Source organism: Marmota marmota, unplaced genomic scaffold, assembly GCF_001458135.2.
Source record: "Marmota marmota marmota unplaced genomic scaffold, marMar, whole genome shotgun sequence".
In the NCBI taxonomy this organism is placed as follows: Eukaryota; Metazoa; Chordata; class Mammalia; order Rodentia; family Sciuridae; genus Marmota; species Marmota marmota.
In genome coordinates, this window is record NW_025999897.1 from 3,063,065 (window position 1) to 3,081,836 (window position 18,772).

Sequence of the window (18,772 nt, forward strand, 5' to 3'; positions counted from 1 at the left end):
TACTTAACAGCCCCTTGGCTGCTGACAATAAATAAACCAAATGAGAAGAAATTTGCAATAAACTATTTTTTTCTGCTCATCTTCAGCCCTCTGTGGTGAAGGAGAACAAATTCAGACCACAGCCCTGCCAACAACTTCATCATGAATCCTCCTTTCCAATGGCTGCATCTATTCTCTTCGCCAGGTCTCTGAGGTTCCCGCAGGTCTGAGGTGCTGGGCGGCTATACCCAAGGAACCTTCATCATCTTTTCTGGGCTGAATTACAAACCAGAAATTCACTTAAATTTGCATTGAGCAATCTGCAAGGAGGCTGATGGAGGGTCCCTGAACGCTACCCGTTTGCAGCGGGAGAGGTGAGGACTTGGAGAACAAAGGCTGTTATCTGGGCCTGCCTCTGCACCGAAGGCGAGATGATGTGTCATTTTTGCAAAAAAAAAAAAAAAAAAAAAAAAAAAAAAATCACCATTTTCAATAGAGATTACGAAGACTTCAAGGGATGCGCACAAGGCAGGCTAATTATCTCTGAGTCTGGGAAGGGAAATAATGGAAACACACCACAGGTTTACGGAACCACTAGGTGTGGGGAGCAGGAGCCCAGGGCTCTGCAGAAGGTGTGGGCCAGGCCAGGACGCCTTCAAAGGAGGACTTTGAGGCAGGCAGGACTTCAGTGTGTACCCCAAAGGGGACCTCCTTCCGGGTGGGGTACTCCCTGAGTTCTCACCTAGAAAATGAGACCCCAGGAAGGCCTGGAGAAGAAGGCAGGCAGGCGTGGGGCTGAGGGGTAGGGCTCGGCTGCAGGACTGCGTTCTGGAACTCCCTCCTGTGGGCCAAGAGTTGACTCACGTTACGGCCTGTGGAGTGCCCTTGGCAGCCAGCCTAGGGTTCCGCTCTGCTGCTTCACTTGTCCTTTGCAAATGAGACTCTTAATGAAAGCAGGGTTTGTTTTCTGGGCTCAAAGTTCGAACGCTCAAATGGGATCAAGGACGGGAACTTGGCCTCTTGTGCCTTCATGAACAGCGTGGCTCCCGGAGACTGGTAATTCAGGGTCCAATTGTATTGTCCAAATTTTATTGGGGAGTGAATTTCAGGTGCAGACGGCTTGTATTTGCAGCCGCTGTCTCACGGTCGGTGGTTGTGTATGTATAACTGGCTTTTTTTTCTGTTCTCAGACACCAAGAAATTTGGCCTAAGAACAGGCTTTGATTGAGGGGGAAAATCTAAACAAATAAACAAGCCACTCTTTTGATGTCAATCAAGTCTTCACACCATTGAAAAAGAATGAGCAAATGCAGGTTAGTACCTTATATCTCTCAATATCTAAAGACTACATCAGTACCTAAGAGATTTGAGACAAAATGTCGGAGATATGGAGGAGACATCAGTGGCTTTCCACCCCAGAGTGGCCTAGCAATGACCTCCTTGCTCACATACCAATGATTTCTTCTCCAACCTCAGCCTCCTGCTCCCACTAGCTCCGTGCTCTCACCACACTGGTGGCTTCCCTGCCTTTCAACACAGCCACACACACTCCCACCTCAGGGCCTTTGCACTTGCTATTCTCGCTGCTGGAAAGGTCTTCCTCCAGCCATGGTCTCACTTGCTTTCGCTTCCTTTGGTCTATTCTAGCTGAAATTTCAATCTTTGCTCATCTCTATCTTCTTTTCCTGCCTCATTACTTTTCCTCTTATCACCAACATACCATGCATGTTCTTTATCTAACTAGTCTATTATCTCTCCTTCTCTAAGCTGCACGCTGATGTAAGGATTGTTGTCTGTCTCATTCTCTGTCATCACTGAACACACAGTAAGCATTTAGTCAATGAATAAACAAGTTCACAGACGCAGCATGTCAGAAGAGTCCCTCCGTCTTTCCCTCCTTCCTTCCTTCCCTCTTACTGCAGCGCTGGGTTCTAACCCAAGCCCTGTGCATGCCAAGCTGGTGCTGTACCGCTGGGCTGCAACCCCGTCCAGAAACAAAGACTTTTTTGGGGGGCAGCTCAGCCACTCAGCCTATTTCTGTCCATTCTCTCGTTACAGGGAGTAATTATAGCAACGCACAGGGGAGAGTTCACTGGAGGAATCTGAGGTCCTGTGAGTTGGTGGCACTCAGGGATAAAAGCAAGCTGGTCCTTGAGTGACCATGTGGGTCAGTGTCACCCCTACCCCCACCCCCAGTACAAGGCCAAGAATGAGTGTGTTACCACTGAGATCTGGAGGTGGGCTGTTTCCAAAGCAGCTAGGGTGACTTACTCCAAAGATATGACATGAAAGCCATCATATCAGAAAGTGTCACCTTAGGACAGAAAATGTCACCTTAGGCGACACTGTGTTTGGTTCTCTGATACAAGCCACACCCTGAGAGAAGTCTCCTTGGCCTTTGCTAAACCGGAAGTTCAACCTCACTGGATCTTTGTGCAGATACTGTGGACTGCCAAGGGGGAGTCGGGGAGATGGGAGGAGCCATCAAATTCTTCCTCTTATTTAACCTTCTTCTTAAATAATGACACTAGTTAGGCATGTGGGCCCCAGGGGGGTGATCTGTGCAGACAAACTTGCGGGGAACCCTAACCCGACCCTCGTGGGGAGATACTGGAAACTTACAGCGGCCGCTGCTGTCATCAACGTGCAGGGTGCTTTGGGCGTGACGGGAAAGCCACACGGTCTGCACCCCAGGCTGCAGCTCTGCACTTGAGTTTTTGTTATCAGGAGATAGAAGATCATTTCCATGTGCACCGAACACACTCTCAAGGGAAGTCAGACCCATACCAGGGCACTCCACTGTCAGGCCCTCCATCAGTGCCCGGAGCTGAAGCAGTCACAGGGGACACAACAAACAAACAGGAGGCCGTAGCTCCACGTTACCTGGCCAGCCAGCATTTCATACAGCAGCACGCCATAGGCCCACCAGTCCACGGACTTCCCATACGGCTGGTAAGCGATTATCTGTGTGAGAACAAACACATCAGTTATTTTTGGTGGTAAATCACAGAGCCCCATGAGAGCAGGAAGTCAAGTGCAGAGGCATGGGTCCATGCAGATGATGCGGGGTAATCCCCGTCTCTGATTTCCACACCAAGGGTCCTTCAAACGGGCCACATGCAGAACCCTGGCCCCATGATTCACTGCCCAAGCCCTGTTTTGGGGATTCCTCTTCCAAGTCCACATGGAGATGCTGCAGCACCATCTCGAGGTAAATTAACAATCCTCGCTGGTGGGAAACGTAGGGACGCTGAGTTGGAATTAATTTTTGGAAAACAAGAGAGGTCGTTCAGAGCTGGGGTCTGAACCATCAGACTCTGCAACTGAGCTTTGCTGAAAGTGACCAGATGAGGAGGAAGATGAAGAGCAGGAGGAAGAATGAAGTGATACTGTGGTTTCCTTGTGTTGCATGTTGAGGTGCAAAGATGGGCAGCCAGTCGGTTGACTGACTCATGATCTAGAACATTTTTAAAGAGGCAAACAGTGTAATATCTGAAATTTTTTGACTCAAACCAACCAACTGTAAAAGAGAAATCTTGAAACAATTGAGAAAAATGAAGACGTGGTCTGCACATTAGGTGAGAGGTTAAGGGACTTGCTGATTTTGTTAGGTGGCATAATTGCAGGGTGTCTAAATGAAAGTGTCCTTTTCTATTACAGATGAGTGTGTTTATGGGTGAAATGTGTGAGAAATGAAGTATTCATGGGTGACACGACATTTGAGATTTTTTAAAAATGCTTCAGTTAAAGATGTGCAGAGTGAGGAATGGACTAAATGAATTGGCAAAGTGTGGGCAGCGGTCAGTGCCTGGTCCACAGGCAGCTTGTTCTCCTCCTCCTCTACCTTGTGGGTCCCAGAATCTGTAGAGTAATTCTCTAACCACCCCTTGGGGGAAGGGAGTGATGCTGTTTTGAATTTCTAAGTGTGATGTGACATTAAAACACTGGCTTCATGACCTCTGAGGGAGGCCCTGTGTCTAAGCCCACGATACCCAGGCCCGTGGATCGCACCCAGGATTCGAAGTGAAGCTATACTAAAGGCGCTTGGCACGACCATCCTGCCGTCTTATATATGGCTTTGACTTTGAAATGTCCTAGGATATTTTTTTAATGGCCCAGAATGTCTACTTATATGTCCTGGGACATTAGAAAACATTCTGCTTGCCAGCCCTCCCCCATTTATTTAATGCATTACTAATATTTATGTAGAGTGAGAAAAGTCCCTGGGCTTTGCCCAAGTGTGCACACCAACAAGAGGGCACATGTTTGGACGTGGCAGTTTCGTAGCCCATCTTCTTGACAAGAGTGATAACTGTAGGAACTCATGAGGAGTCCTTAATTTCTTTTACTACCTTTGTTATTTTCTGTATACTCTTTTCTGGAAACCTAGAATATAAACATGCACATGAAACCCACCAACATTAAAGTCTGTAATCTATTACTTGAAGATGATATATGTCATCTCAGTTTCCAGACAGGAAACTCTTGCATCAAAGGAGCTGCATATTTTTCTAGTCTTTTGATACAATGGCAAACTGCCCTCTCAAACTAGCTGGACTGAATTTAAATCCCTACCCAATGCTAGTTTCGTGTTCCCATTCATTAGGTAAAAATCATTCTTTTATAAAATCATTTTATTTATTTTTTAATTTGCCAAGCCATGAAGGCTCATTCAGTAGAAAATAAAAGGGGAAAAAATAAACCTCATATAGGAAACTAAAATTGCTTAGAGTCTCACTACCCATTAATAATGTTATTGTCACATAAAATCTTTCCATCTCTTTTCTAGGTATAGTACGTCTGTGTATGCATTTTTACAGATGAGGATTATGCCCATATACTCATCTGTAGTCTGAGTTTGATAAATAGATCACGGGCATCTCTGCAAAACCTCTGATTTTTTCCTGTAGGACTAATTCCAACATGTAGAATAGTTGGGTCAAAGTAACTGTTCTAGACCCAAAAGCAATACTTCTAGAACACATTTCCAGATTACTTGAGAATGGAAGCACACATACACTCCACCAGCGGTAACCGGTGCTGGTGTCCTGAATTCTCACCCACATTGGGTCCTGTCATTGTTTCCAAAATGGGCCCATTTGATGATTGAAAGTTAAATTTCAATGGTCTTCTTATTTTCATTTTGGTCACTTCACATTTTCACATGGGAATTAGCCACCTGCGTGTCTTTTCTTAGACTGCCTGTGTACTTTGCCCAATTTTCCATCATGATTGATTGCTTCATTCATTCATTCATTCATTCATTCATTCTTTTGGAGAATATACTAGGGATAAAAATCTAAAAAGGACAATGTCCCTACAGTCACTGAGATTATGCGGACACTTGTTTTTCTTACCGATTAACGAGAGCTCTTTATGTCTTAAGGACATCAACTCTCTGTTGTCTATTTTACAAATAGTTTTGCAATTGATCATTTACTTGTGTTTTGTTTATAATACCTTTGGATCTTCAGAAATATGAGCTTTTTAATAGCAGAAACACACAAGCTTTTCTAGTATACATTCAACCCCTAAGTAGTAAAATAATATTTAATATAATTTCTTCTAATTGTTTTATGGATTTACTTTTTTACATTTAGTAGTTTATTCTACCTGAAAATTGGAGCATGGTATGAATAAGACTTCCTCCCGAATGCTAACCTTTTATCCCCAGCTTAATTTAATGAATAATTCATCCTTTTAAAACTGGTTTGCAAATCGATTTCATCCCATAGTAAACAGCCAGCTCAGGTCTCTTCCTTTTCCCCTGGGGAGGCTCCCATGGAACCTTCTGGTACCAAGGAAGCCCTTCCCCAGTCCACAGATAAAGCTGTTGTCCACTTCCCCTTCCACAGGACTGCACCTTTCCAACACTTCTCAGAATTGTAATGAATACATAGTTATTTGTTGAAAGGCTCTACCCTGGCAGATGAAAAATGCTCTGGAGATAGGAACCACGTTGATCCCTGTAGCCCAGCATCTGGAACCGTTGATAAACATGGTTCCAGAAATCACAGTATTTACCCGCATGGGAGGGGTGCTTAGTTGGCACTACCTCCTTTGATTCTTCGATAACCCTACGGGGTGGATAATATATTCCTATCTTCCAAATGAAATAAACCAAACAAAACAAAAGCTGAGGCTAAGAAAAAGTAAGGAACTGTTCGAGGGTACGCCCAAGTAGTAAGTGAGAGAGTAAGGTTTGGATTGAGGCCTTCCTGCTTGGGAATCTGCCCTACAGGGTTCAGCTGGATCACCTGATTAGAACACACCTCCTGATGGGTACCAGCCGGGCAGCCAGTCATGCTGGAAGAAGTGAAAGTGCGCATCCTAATACTGACATCTCCCCTACCCAAGTCTTTCCTGGAGTTAGCAACACTGAAACGCCACTTTTCTAATTTCATCAGAAAGAAGACATTAACAGGGACTACCAGTGAGTCTTTGTGTCAGACACGTGGATAGCCAGGAGGCTTGGCTGATCTAGCCTGGCACCACAAGCTAATCTGGTTTCTCTTTCCCCCACAGAACCGTTGATAAAGAATGACTATGTAATCTCCCAACTGCCCAGATAAAATTTTTTGGAAAACTCAAGGTTAATAAGCGTCAGGACCAGTGTGTAAATCTCCTATTCCAGCATTCCACTTTTAAACATTATGTCATATTGTCACGTGGGAGACACTAGTGTAGGCTTAGGAACTGTTTGTTTCGAGAATAAATGAAGGAGTGAATAAGTGAATGAGGGGACAAATGGCCTTGCATACACTTGGATCTGTTCTATGTCTTGACATCTGTTTCCACGGGAGCCCTCAGTTTCCTGCACATACCTGACAGAGGTGGAGCCCTCCAGAAATGTGTACAGCTGAGCGGATGTGAAGTGCTCCCAAGAATGGAGGCATTCCACCATCCACCACGGGAACCCTGCTCACCTTTCTGTCTCAGAAGGACTGGAGGAGGGATAATCCAATGAGTGAATGGGAATAGACTTCTCTTGAAAACTATAGGGTGCTATGAAAACATAAAGAACTACTAACATTTTGATCAAATTATAAACCCCTTCCCTTAATCTTAGTGGGAAATATATAATTAGTCCAACTGTTTTGAAGAGGACTTGAATCAAAGGATTAAGGAGTCCAACTTCCTCCTCCTCCTTCCCCTTCTCCTTCACCAGGGATTGAACCCAGGGGCGCTTAACCACTGAGCCACATCTCCAGCCCTTTTTTAATATTTTATTTTGAGACAGGGACTTGCTAAGATGCACTAAGTTGCTGAAGCTGTCTTTGAACTGGCGATCCTTCTGCCTCAGCCTTCCTAGCAGCTTGGATTACAGGCATGTAATCCACTATGTCCAGCCCCAACTTCGTCCTTTAAAGTATCACAGGTCCCAATGTCTCGGCTAGTGCTATTCTCTAGAATGATACTCTTAAAAAAAAAATGTGACGAGGTTCCATAAACACAATTCTCGTCTCACACAACCAACTCTGTGCAGTCTTTGCAGATCTGCATCTGACTTATACAATCAAAGAAAGATACATCTGTGGTTCCAGGTAGGACATGTGGCTTTCCCCTGGCCAACTCTTGCAGAGAGAAAAAACTGCAATAGGCAGCATGATTCTCAAGATGTTCCTGGGAGAAAATAAAGCTGAAGAAGAAAGCCGTGATGGGGGGGGGGGACTTCATTCAGTGGTTAGCTGTTAAAATACCTCTCCAACAAATCCATCCAAAGTGAAATATTAACCACAGGAAAATTAAGATCCGGGGTGTAATGGTCACTAGGAAGGGTCTATTTTAAATGAACTGAATTCTGTGTTCCTCGATACCTCAGTATAAAAAGGATCGAGACTGATATATATGTGGGATTCCTACCTCAAGACAACACAAATAAAGCCATTTACTTGAGATTATTGGCAGCATGAGGTTTGCTTGTTCATTCTCTAATTAGTATAAGCTTAGTACACTTAATCTGCACCTGTGAGCAAAGAAAAGAATCCACCCAAAATGGCTTGGATAAATCCTGAAAATTTTTGCTCATCTCCAATCCAGTGGGGTGGAAAATTTCACTTCAATTCCAGAGATACAGAACCTAGGCTCATGGCAAGGCTAAGCCTAGGCCAATCCTAAAAACGAGTAGGTGGAAAGAGTTTGAAGAAACTGGCTATTGTATTAATAAGTCGGAAGATAACTTAGAATCGAGGGACCAAACCCAGCATCAGATAGTACCCACCAAACAGTCCAGGTGCTCCCCTATGCTTCCCAGTCTCCTTTGCTTTGGGGCCATGTAACTGCTCCTGGCCAATGGATGGTGAGAGGAAGTGATGATTCACTTCCAGGTCGAGGCAGTTAAACGCCCACCTGCTCCTGACCCTGGGATTCTGACACCATGCGTTCTAGATGGCTTAGCTGCGAGATGGAGGAGGGCTGCCTGACCTGCACCACACTAAGCGTGAGCAGGAGTAAATAAATATTCATGGTGCAAAGCCACTGAGATTGCAGGGGTCACTGTGGCAGTGAGAGTTGGTCACTTGATAATAAAGCTTCTTCCATGTAAGCAGATCTCAAGAACTTAGCTTTTCTACAAACTGACTCGACCAAGGAGAAGAGCAGCAGGAGTTGTCTTTGAAAGATAAAGTTCACTTGCTGAGCACCTGATATGAGAGATGCTCTACACCCTTTTTCTCATGCCATCTGATGGGGCAGAAATTATTGCTATTTCCATTGTGTAAGTGAGAAAGCTGAGGCTCATGCAGCTGAGGGAGCTGTCCAAGGCCAGTCAGCTAGGAGGTGGTGCTCTGCATGTTAGCGTACTTGTGTTAAAGACACACTTTATGGCTTCCAAATACATTCCCTTTCGGATTAATAAAATATTAATCAAAGAGTTTTGGAGATTAATGTAAGGAGATTTGAAACCATCATTTCAGTTGTTATAATTAACTACATTTCAATGAACTTTATTCTTGTAACCACATGAAAGCCATTGCCTGCGATCTCTATTATTTGGTGTCCCAGAGTGTTTTAGTTTTGATATACGCAGGGTTGGGCACCAGGGCTGCCATGGGAACTGTCAGGAAGAGGACAGGGCGGGGTGCCGGGGTGGGGGGCTCTGCTTCATTCCATATTCTATATTCTGCAAAAATCTGAGCAGTCTCACCAACTGGACGCCTGGGTGGTGGAAACCATGCTTGAGTTTGGAAAGCTCAGAAGGCAAGGGCATGGAGCTCTCTTTCTGTTAGAGTGAGTCACAAATCCTAAAGGCCAGGGCCACCTGAAGAGCCTCCCTACCCCACCACTGGGTCTCCAATGTGGCTTCGACTTGCTCCTCATGTTCTCTCTCTAAGGCATTAACACCCATGGCGCCTGTGGATGCCACCCTCTCCTTTCTCCAAGACATAAAAGCAGCATTCCTAGGGCCAGTGGCTCTTTCCCCAGTGACTGCCCTGATCAGTCCCATTGAACCTCCTGCTTAGCCCCTGGAGTGAGAATACAATGTCACCTTGAGCACCAAAGGGCTTTCAACAGTAATAACAGGAGAGCATTTAGAATCCAGCCGGAGCATTTCTTCCCAAAGGAGTTCACAGTCTATCACTCTTGCCTTACCCACCAGATGAAAGGGGAGGTCCCAAAGAACTGACGTCTAGGGCGCAGGATGCCACCTCACCCTGGCATGTCCCTTGTTACAGTAAAGCTTATCTTTCCCTCAGTGATCAGCTACTACTAATAAATAAGTCTAACTGACCAAAACCTCAGGGCAAAAGGAAAACAGTACCAGAAAGCCCCACTTGAAGACGAATGTTCAGCAACACATGATTTAGGATGCCGGTCTTACTGTCCTTTTTGAGCTCCCCAGAGTCACCCTGTCCATTACAGTGACCATGAGCCACATGTGATTAGAAAGCATTTGAAATCCATTTAGTCCACATTGGGATGTGCTTTCAGGATAAAATACTTACCAGTACATATCAGATTTTGAAGACCGTATAAAAAAATGCAAAATGGCTCATTAATAAGTTTTTATTTAATTTTAGACATATTAGGTTAAATAAAATTAATGTCATCCATTCCTTTTCCAATTTTCTAAAACCATGGCTGCTAAATGCAGTTGTGGCTTGCATTCTGATCGGGCAGTGCTGGTCTAGACCCTCTGAATTTCACCAGCCCTCAACCTGCTCTGGTTCTCTGGCTCTCATTGGCCTGGGGAGCCACCAGCTTTGGGCTGAGGACCAGAGAGCACAGGACAGTTCATGAGATTCTCTTGGGTCTGTCCCCAGTAGGGATGGGTGCAGGTGTCTTTGGCACTTGTGGGCCATTGGGGGTTTGCAGCAAAGCCCAGGCCATGTGATATCCTGAAGCCCCAGGCCAGGGGCTGCCATGGCAATGGGCTTCCCAACATGGAGCAACGGACAAAGAGAGGGGCAGGCTTGGCAAGATGGCTCAGAGTTGGCGACCTTCCCCGAAGCACATGGGAGGTTGAACTTTGGCTTCGAAGACAGACCTCCGACAGGGCCACTGTCATCTAGCTTTAGTGCTATTTGTCATCACGATCATTATTATTAAACTTACATGAGCCAATTGCTCAGGGCGAATGTCAGGATATGACAAATGGCTGCCTGTTTTGTAAAAATGAGGCATGAATGAGCTTTCTTCCAGCCTGGGCAAAGGACCAGGGCATGAAAGGGACCAGGGGCAGCCTCTCGTCTCCCACTAGGCCAAGGGCCCACAGCTGCTGGATGGCCATGGCTCCAAGGCCACCCAGCCTTCACCCTCTGCCAGGCTACACACTCAAAGGCCTCCCAGGGAGGCTGGGGCTTCAGAACTTCTGCCCTCTGACAGCTCAGGCCTGGGGGAGCCTGGGGGACAGCACGGGAGGGTTTTAGATGCCACTGGCAATAACTACAACTGTGACCAACATGGCCATCATAGGCACTCACCAGAGGCCGGGGTCTTTTAATTCTTTCCAGGCCCACTTCAAAGGTGAGGAAATGAGGTGAGACAGCAAGCAGCTTGCTCCAGATCATAAGGCTACTAAGTGACAGGGCTGGGACTCTCCTACACTGAGAGCCTTGACCCCATGTGGGTCCCTGGACAGCTGTGGCGGGAGCTGGCCTGGGGAAGGTGACTCTTGCTGAAGCCACCAGGAGGCCAGCCCCACATTAGAACTTGCTCTGAAGGCTCTGCCTTGAAGGACCGTGTGAGACCATCGGGTGCGCCTGACAGGTCCCTGCTGGCCCTTCCTCCACTGGACTCCACGTTTATTTCATGTTCTACTTGAAACCACAAACGCTGTCATTACAAAATAATGGCCCCGTTCAAGTCGTTTTACTCTCAGGGAAACAAAGAACATTCCCTCCTTTTCTCAGAAAGAACAACATTTTATTTTGAAGGAAAAATTACAGTTGCTTTGAAAAACATCATAAATTCTCAAGGATGGAACACAGGACCCAAGAGGCGCTCCTTGTGTATAGGGTCAAAACCACTGTCTGACACGTCTGAAGAGTACCATTGGGAAGAAGGAGGGTGGACCTGTTTCCTGGGTGTTCTGTTTGGGCAGCTGGGAACCTGAGCTCGGGAACATGGGCCACCCACCTCTGCACTCCTTGTTGGGACTCCCCCAGCCTGCCCCAGCAGAGGCAGACACTAGAAGGTCGTTTGGAGGAACAAGTGGATCCACTCCAACCACACTCCACAGACACCACTTTCCGCTCAAGTGCAAAATCGAAAGGGCCCTTGGGGTTGCTGGGCTGCTAAGGATGGAGGGGACCTCAGCGTTTTGCAAAGGAGCCTGAGGCTCAGAGTGGCAAAGTGGCTTGCTTGAGGTTCCTGGGTCGAACAGTGGCAAGATTGGGAAAAGACCGGCCTCAGGCTCCCTGGACTGCGTCCCCTTCCACAGCATCAGGCCTGAGACCAGAGTGTGACACACAGGAAGCCCTGCAGCAGGGTGGAGGTCAGGTACCCCCAACTCTCAGCCAAGATGCTTCTGAACAAACTCCATTGGGGTGGCATATCCAAGCCCAGAACATCCACAGGAAGCGCACTGGTGAGAGCCCTGAACCCAACTACAAGAGGTCAACTCTGCCCCTTAGGAGCTCTGTGTCCTTGGGGGAGTTGCTTAGCCTCTCTGAGCTTCCATTTACTCAGCTGTGATACTGGACTTCCAGTTCTCAGGGTGGTGAGGGATGAAATGGCATTGTGTGTAGAAAAGGTTCAGGTGAGTGGGCTATATATATAGAACTCACGCTGCCTGACATCAGAAATAAGAGTCAGCCCCAGGCAAGGCAGGCGGGAGAAAGTTCTCAAGACAATAAACCAACCTGGCTTCCAGGAGGATAGAGAAAACATTTTGGTGTGAGAAGTAATATTAAAAATATGTATCAGATGTCTACAATGATTTTTCTGGTGCCTGGAAAGTCCCAACAAAGCAAACACTAGCCTGCTCTATGCCAGACACTGGATGGGGCACAGATTTTAAAAAATTGCCTCCTCATGCAATTAAATTGATTTTTAGCAGAGAAGCAAAACTTGAGGATTCACTCTTTTCTCACGGTGTTAGAATATCCTGCCTCTCCCTCCGTCACTAACTCCCACTGTTCACGGCTGACTGTTCATTTCTGTGGCCTGGTTGATACCCCAAGAAGCGAGACACTGGGGATTCCACATCAAACTGGAGGGACGGACGTGACATGGAAAAATACGCAAAAACATGCTCTCTAAGATCAAGGATCCTAGTATATCATGTGAGAAATATCCGTAATATTTGAAATCTTTGGGGAAAAATGTGTTATATAAGAATAAAGACTATTACCAAAGACGAAAAGCTTGGGACGTCTGGAGTCCAAACCACATATTTTCTATTTAGACAAAAATTATGGCTTTACTGAGAATTGGCGATAACAGAAAATGATGTCTCTAATGGTAATAAATAAAAGTTCTTTAAGTGCTGGGCTTGATGATGCATGCCTATAATCCTATGATTTAGGAGGCTGAGACAGGAGAATCACTGGTTAGAGGCCAGCCTCAGAAACTTAATGAGACACTATCTCAAAATTTTAAAAAAACTAAAAAGGACGGGGGATGTAGTTCAGTGGTTTAACTCTCAATAAAGAAAAAAGAAAAAAAAAAAGGTGCTGTAAGTATTCACAGTAGCTACCTTTTCTCCCTCCTTCTTTGTTATTTACTTTGCACCATGAGAATGGAGAGCAATCATCAGGCTACCCAAGGCTGCTTCCCCAAAAGATCAGAAGTGGATCAAACGGCACAAAGAATTATTAATGCTGGCTTCAACTAGCAATTAATTCTTTTTATACACCATTGGAATCTATTTGCTAATATTCTGTTGCAGGTTTTTGCATGGTCTGTCATTGTCTTATAAGGTCTTTGGTTTTGCTATGAGGGTGACACTGGTTTATTAGGGTGAGATAGAACGTATTTCATCTGCATTGATCTTCTAGAGCATGCTGTAGGAGATTGGTGTAATTTCTTCCTTAACTGTTTGGTAGGATTCACCAGTGAACCCATCTGGGCCTGGTGCTGTTTTAGAAAGTTACTAATTACTGATGTGATTTTCAAAACATGCCAGGCATGGTGGCACATGCTTAATAAACCCAGCAACTTGGGAGCTGAGGCAGAATAGCACGTTTATAAAATAAAAAAAAATAAAAAGGGCTTAGTGGATAAGGGGCCCTAGGTTCAATCCCTAATACCCCCCCAAAAAAAGGAAAAAAGAAAAAAAAAAAACCCAAACTAAACCTAAACCAGACATAGGTGACTTTAGATGGTCCATTTCTTTCTGTGTGAAGTTTTGGTGGATTGTGTCTTTTGAGGAATTGGTCCATTTCATCTAGGTGATCAAATTTGGGCTCAGAGTTGTTCACGGTTCTTGTTTCTTTTCCTTTCATATCCACGGGATTGGTAGTGATGGCCTCTCTTCCATTTCTGAATGTTCGTAGTTTCTTTTTTTCTTTGTTGGGTTGATAAGAGGCTTATCACTTTTATGGATCTTTTTATTTAAAGTTTTAGTTTTTGCTGATTTTCTCTGCTGATTTTGTTTTTCATTTCATTGATTTCTACACTATTTAAAAAAATATTTCTCTTCTGCATACTTTGAACTTAACTAGCTCATATTTTTGTAGTTCCCAGTGTGGGAGCTTAGAGGATTAATTTTAGATCTTGTTTGTTTTGTATACAACCTTAGAAATTTCCAAGAACTGCTTTCACTGCTTCCTGTGACACTGGATAAGTTGTGCTTTCAATTTTATTTACTTCAAAATATTTTTAACTTTTTCTTGAGATTTCTTTGACTCAAGCATTATTTAGAAGTGTGTTGTTTACTCTTCAAATATTTGGGGATTTTCCAGTTATTGCTCTATTATTGATTTTAAGCTTAATTCTTCTGTGGTCGGAGAGCAGACACTGTATGATTCCCAGCCTTTTAAATTTGTTAGAGTGTGTTTTATGGTCCAGAGTGAGGTCCGCATCTTGTTCCATGGGAGCTTGAGAAGGTTGCTCAGGCTATTGCTGGATAAAGCAGTCTGCAGACATCTACTATATCCAGTTGACTGACAATGATGTTGAGTTCAACCATGTGCTCACTTTCTCCCTGCTGGATCTAACAGAGGAGTGCTCCAACTCTAATAGTGGATTCATCTATTTCTCCTTGCAGCTTAATCAGTTTTTGCCTACTTATTTTGACACTCTGTTGTTAGGTGCATACAGGATTGTTATGTCTTCTTAAAGAATTCTCCTTTAATCAGTAAGTAAAAGTTACCCCTGACAACTTTCCTTGCTCTGAAGTTAATTCTGAAAATTAACATAGAGATTTCTGCTTTTTTGATTAGTGCTGGTGTATCTTTCTCTATCCATTTACTTATGATCTACATATGTCACTATCATTAAAATGGGTTTCTTATAAATAAAATACTTGGCACCATTAGGTTTTGTTTTTTTGATCCTGACAACCTCTTGTCTTTTGATTGGTGCATTTAGGCCACTGATATTCAAAGTGATTATTGATACAGTTGATCATGCTTATTGATTTTTTGCTGCCTTTGTTCTTTGTTTCTGTTTTTTCTTCTATTCTTTTTACGCCTCTTGTGGTTTTGAGTATTCCATTCTCTCTCCTCTCTCAGCAAGTGACACTACCTTTTTTTTTTTTTTTTTTAGTGGTTGCCCTAGATTTTGCAGTACACATTCACAATGAATCCAAGTTCATTTAAAAAATGACACTATACCACTTCGTGGGGTCTGTATGTGTATAAAGAATCCATTACTAATGTAATGTTGAACAACTGGTATCTGTTAGATCAATTAAGAAAGGAAAAATAAAAATTTTTATTTTATGTTCCCTTTTCTCCCCCTGATGCTCTTTTCTCTGTGTAGGTCCACGTTTCTGACCTATATCATTTTCATTCTCTAAAGAACCTCTCTTAACATTTCTTGCAAGGCAGGTCTATTGGTAATAAATTCCCTCCATGTAAAGTCTTTATTTTTCTTCTGAAGGATGTTTTTCAGGGTATAGAATTCGACATTGGTATCCCCCCCACCAAACACTTTAAATATTGCACCTCATCCTCTTTGCTTCCTGCCTTTGCTTTTCTTAGGTAAGGTGTCCCCCCTCTGGCTTCTTGCAGGACTCTTTGTTTGATTTCCTGCAGTTGGAGTAGGATGTGTTTCTTTTTTTTTTTTTAAATTTTTAATTTATTCTTTAGTTTTCAGTGGACACATCATCTTTGTTTGTATGGGGTTCTGAGGATCGAACCTTGGCCCCATGCATGCCAGGCGAGCGCGCTACTGCTTGAGCCACATCCCCAGCCCTGGAGTAGGATGTGTTTCGCTGGTTTGTTGCATGGATGCTGCTTGATCTCCTCTGGGCTTCCCAGTTCTGTGGTTTGGTATTTGACATTAATTTGGGGGAAATTCTCAGTTATTCTTGCTTCTTCTGATCTTCCCATTACATGTATATTTTAACAGTTGTTCTTGGATATTTTGTCCAATTTCTTCAGTCTTTTTTCTCTTTGATTTCGTTTTGAAAGCTTTTTCTTTTTTGTTTACAGGAACGAAGGTGATTCTTAATAAGGATACCAAAAAAGTCAAGATGGGAAGACAAATTTGGGACAACCAAGATGGATTTAATTATTCATATGAGGAGGAAAAACAAAGACCTTGTCTGCATTCATCAGTACAAGTCCACTGCACTAACTTGCAGTAGTAGAAATAATGAATTTGGGGATTTTGAACATTATTTGAAGAAGTTTAAGAAAAAAAAGGATCAAACTTTTTTTCTAAATAATTGAGTTACTTAAAATGAAACAAATCCCTTAAAGCAGTGTAGTGTGGTTTTTTTTTATTTTTCTGAGAAAGAATTATATGATTTCATTGTTCTCTGAAGGTAACAACAATAATATATGCTATACATCTGAGTTTTGAACACATCAAGTACCAGGTACTTTCCAATAATGCTTTTCAATAATATATATTTTTCAATAACGTTCTATTCAATTAAATAATACATTCCCCCACAGAGCACTCCATTTCCACCATCCCATTGTTATTAAACCAGTCAATCCCTTGCTTTTCAAAATATATGAGACTCATAGAACATGAACTCCGAGAAAAATCCTAGTAGCAAGTACACCACATAAGCTGAGACGAAATATGGTTCTGTGGCCACGTATGAATGAAGTCCAGTTATTTTTCTGTTGTCACGTAGAGTTTTAAATGTCTCCATCGTGACAGTGCTTTCCGGTGCAACGTGGGAACCCTCCTCTGACCCAGGCTCCCATCAGGATGTGCCACCCTCTCCAAAGTCCCAAACCAATGGGACCACCAGAACTTGGACATGAACCTTCAGAGCCATGAGCCAAAAATCAACCTCTATTTACTTCCCGAGGAGCCTGTCAGCCTGTATTTCCTTATCATGATAGAAAGCTCAGACATCATCCAAGGCATAGTTCTCCCAAGATGGCTTCAGGAATATCTTGTTCTTCTTGTTCTGCAAATGTTCAGGTGCCTAGGAGACATTCTGTTGCTCTTAAAAGACCATTCTGGGATGTCACCAATGACGGTGAGGTAGCTGCCACTGTGGACAGGGTGCGTGGCCTATGAACCCAATGACCCCAGCAGGTATACAGTTCTGACCTCATCTCTAGTCCTGGGGGTCTAGGGTGCCCCCCGGGGCTATGGCTGGCATCTCTCTAACAACAAGCTGGTCTTGGTCATCCCCCTAGGAGGGCCAGGCAGTTACTCCTGGGGGCTCAGCCCCATCCCTCCACCACCATCCAGCCTCTCCATGCTGACCCCTCTCACAGCCCAAATTCTGAAGTGGTCTCCCTGACCCTTTAGTGGCAGCTTAACCAAAAAAGGGATGTCCCACAAGATCCAGAATACAGCACTTGGCAAATAAACCCCGATGGATGAAAACAAAAAACAACAGAAAAACCTTCTGCTGAGATTTTACTATACTATTGTAAAATTTTAAGATGATTTTTGTCTCAATGTCGACTGTTTTCACTGAATAAAAGTTTAACTGGGTAAAAAATCACTGATTTGGAAAAAAAAAACCCAAACCAAACTAAAAAAAAAAAAAAATTCTGGAAGCCGAAAGCCCAAGATCAGGGTGCCAGTAATGCTAAGCACTGGTGAGGGCCGCTTTTCTGATGACTCCAAGAAGAGTTGGTGCCACCCCCCAGTACACGGTGGCACCTCACTGTAAGAATGTCAGATGCTGGGGTTCAGGTGTCTCCTTGGCTCTGGTCCAGGGAGCCAGGTGTGTGCCAGCTTTTTGCAAACCCCGGCACTCCTGGCTCAGGTGTAATGAGGCAGTTACAAAGAAGGTGCCACTGGCCTGATTCTGAAGGAGCACCAGCAGAATTTTGAATAAGGTGCCAGGTTTTCATTTGGCAGAAAGATGCCGGCACCCACGTGGTGATTCTCTGAGTCAGGAATGTGTCCTGGGCAGGCACGATGTTCCATGATCCTCAGATGGGGCATGCACAGTACTGAGTGTGGTGGGGAGAAGGTATTCCTGTTTCCAGTCTCTGTGTAATTCTTCTAGGTAAGCTCTCCTGTGGGGCTAACCTCTCTCTAGCTCTTCTTCTGCTGATTGAGGAAGAAAGTCAGGGAAGCAATAACGAACTGACTAGTTTTGGGAAAACACTATTCTATTTGACTTGAGTCACCCAACTTCTTCAGCACCCTGTCCAACTAACCACTACAGTCCCTTCTTAAGTCAAGAGAAACCAAACACCTCTTTGGATTCTGTTTCTTCTCCCAGCCTCACATTTTCAGGAACCTTCTTGATAGTGGGATTGGATTTTCATCAAAGCTACCCCTGAACATAGCTTTTAAGCCAGCATGGTGCTGGGCACGACCCCCATTACTACTGGGGAAATCAAAGCACAGTAAGTTCAAGGGAAGTGACCATTCTCATAGCAGGAATGTGGCAGGTGGCACTAGCATCCACCTGGTTCTTGCTCTTCCACCTCTCCTGGTCCCCACTCTGTAAACAGAGCTGTGAATGGACAAGGTCACCTGAAATACTGCCCTTGACCTTTGGGATTTTTGCTTACTCCTCCTTCCTGTTCTGTTTGGGTAGAGTGAAAACAATATTGATGCAGTATGTTCTCTCCCACCACCCTGACAAATGCACCTTCCTTTGCTAGTTGGCTGGGATTGCCCTAACAAGATGCCACAGACGAGGTGGCTTAATTAACAGAAATGTACTTACTTCTCAGCTCTGGTGGCTGGAAGTTCAGATCAAAGTGCCAGCAGGGCTGATTTCTGGTGAGGCCTCTCTTCCTGGCTTGCA

The 18,772-nt window shown here is 44.2% G+C and overlaps 1 protein-coding gene across 1 annotated transcript in view; it reads right to left on the minus strand.

Moving 5' to 3' along the window:
• Prkca (protein kinase C alpha) overlaps positions 1 to 18,772 on the minus strand; it is a gene marked incomplete at its 5' end in the record, with an annotated part of 309,700 nt that overhangs the window by 25,180 nt on the left and 265,748 nt on the right. The window contains one exon of the mRNA XM_048798205.1: positions 2,863 to 2,943. Coding sequence (XP_048654162.1) covers positions 2,863 to 2,943 — 81 coding nt within the window. The remainder of the gene's footprint in view (positions 1 to 2,862; positions 2,944 to 18,772) is intronic.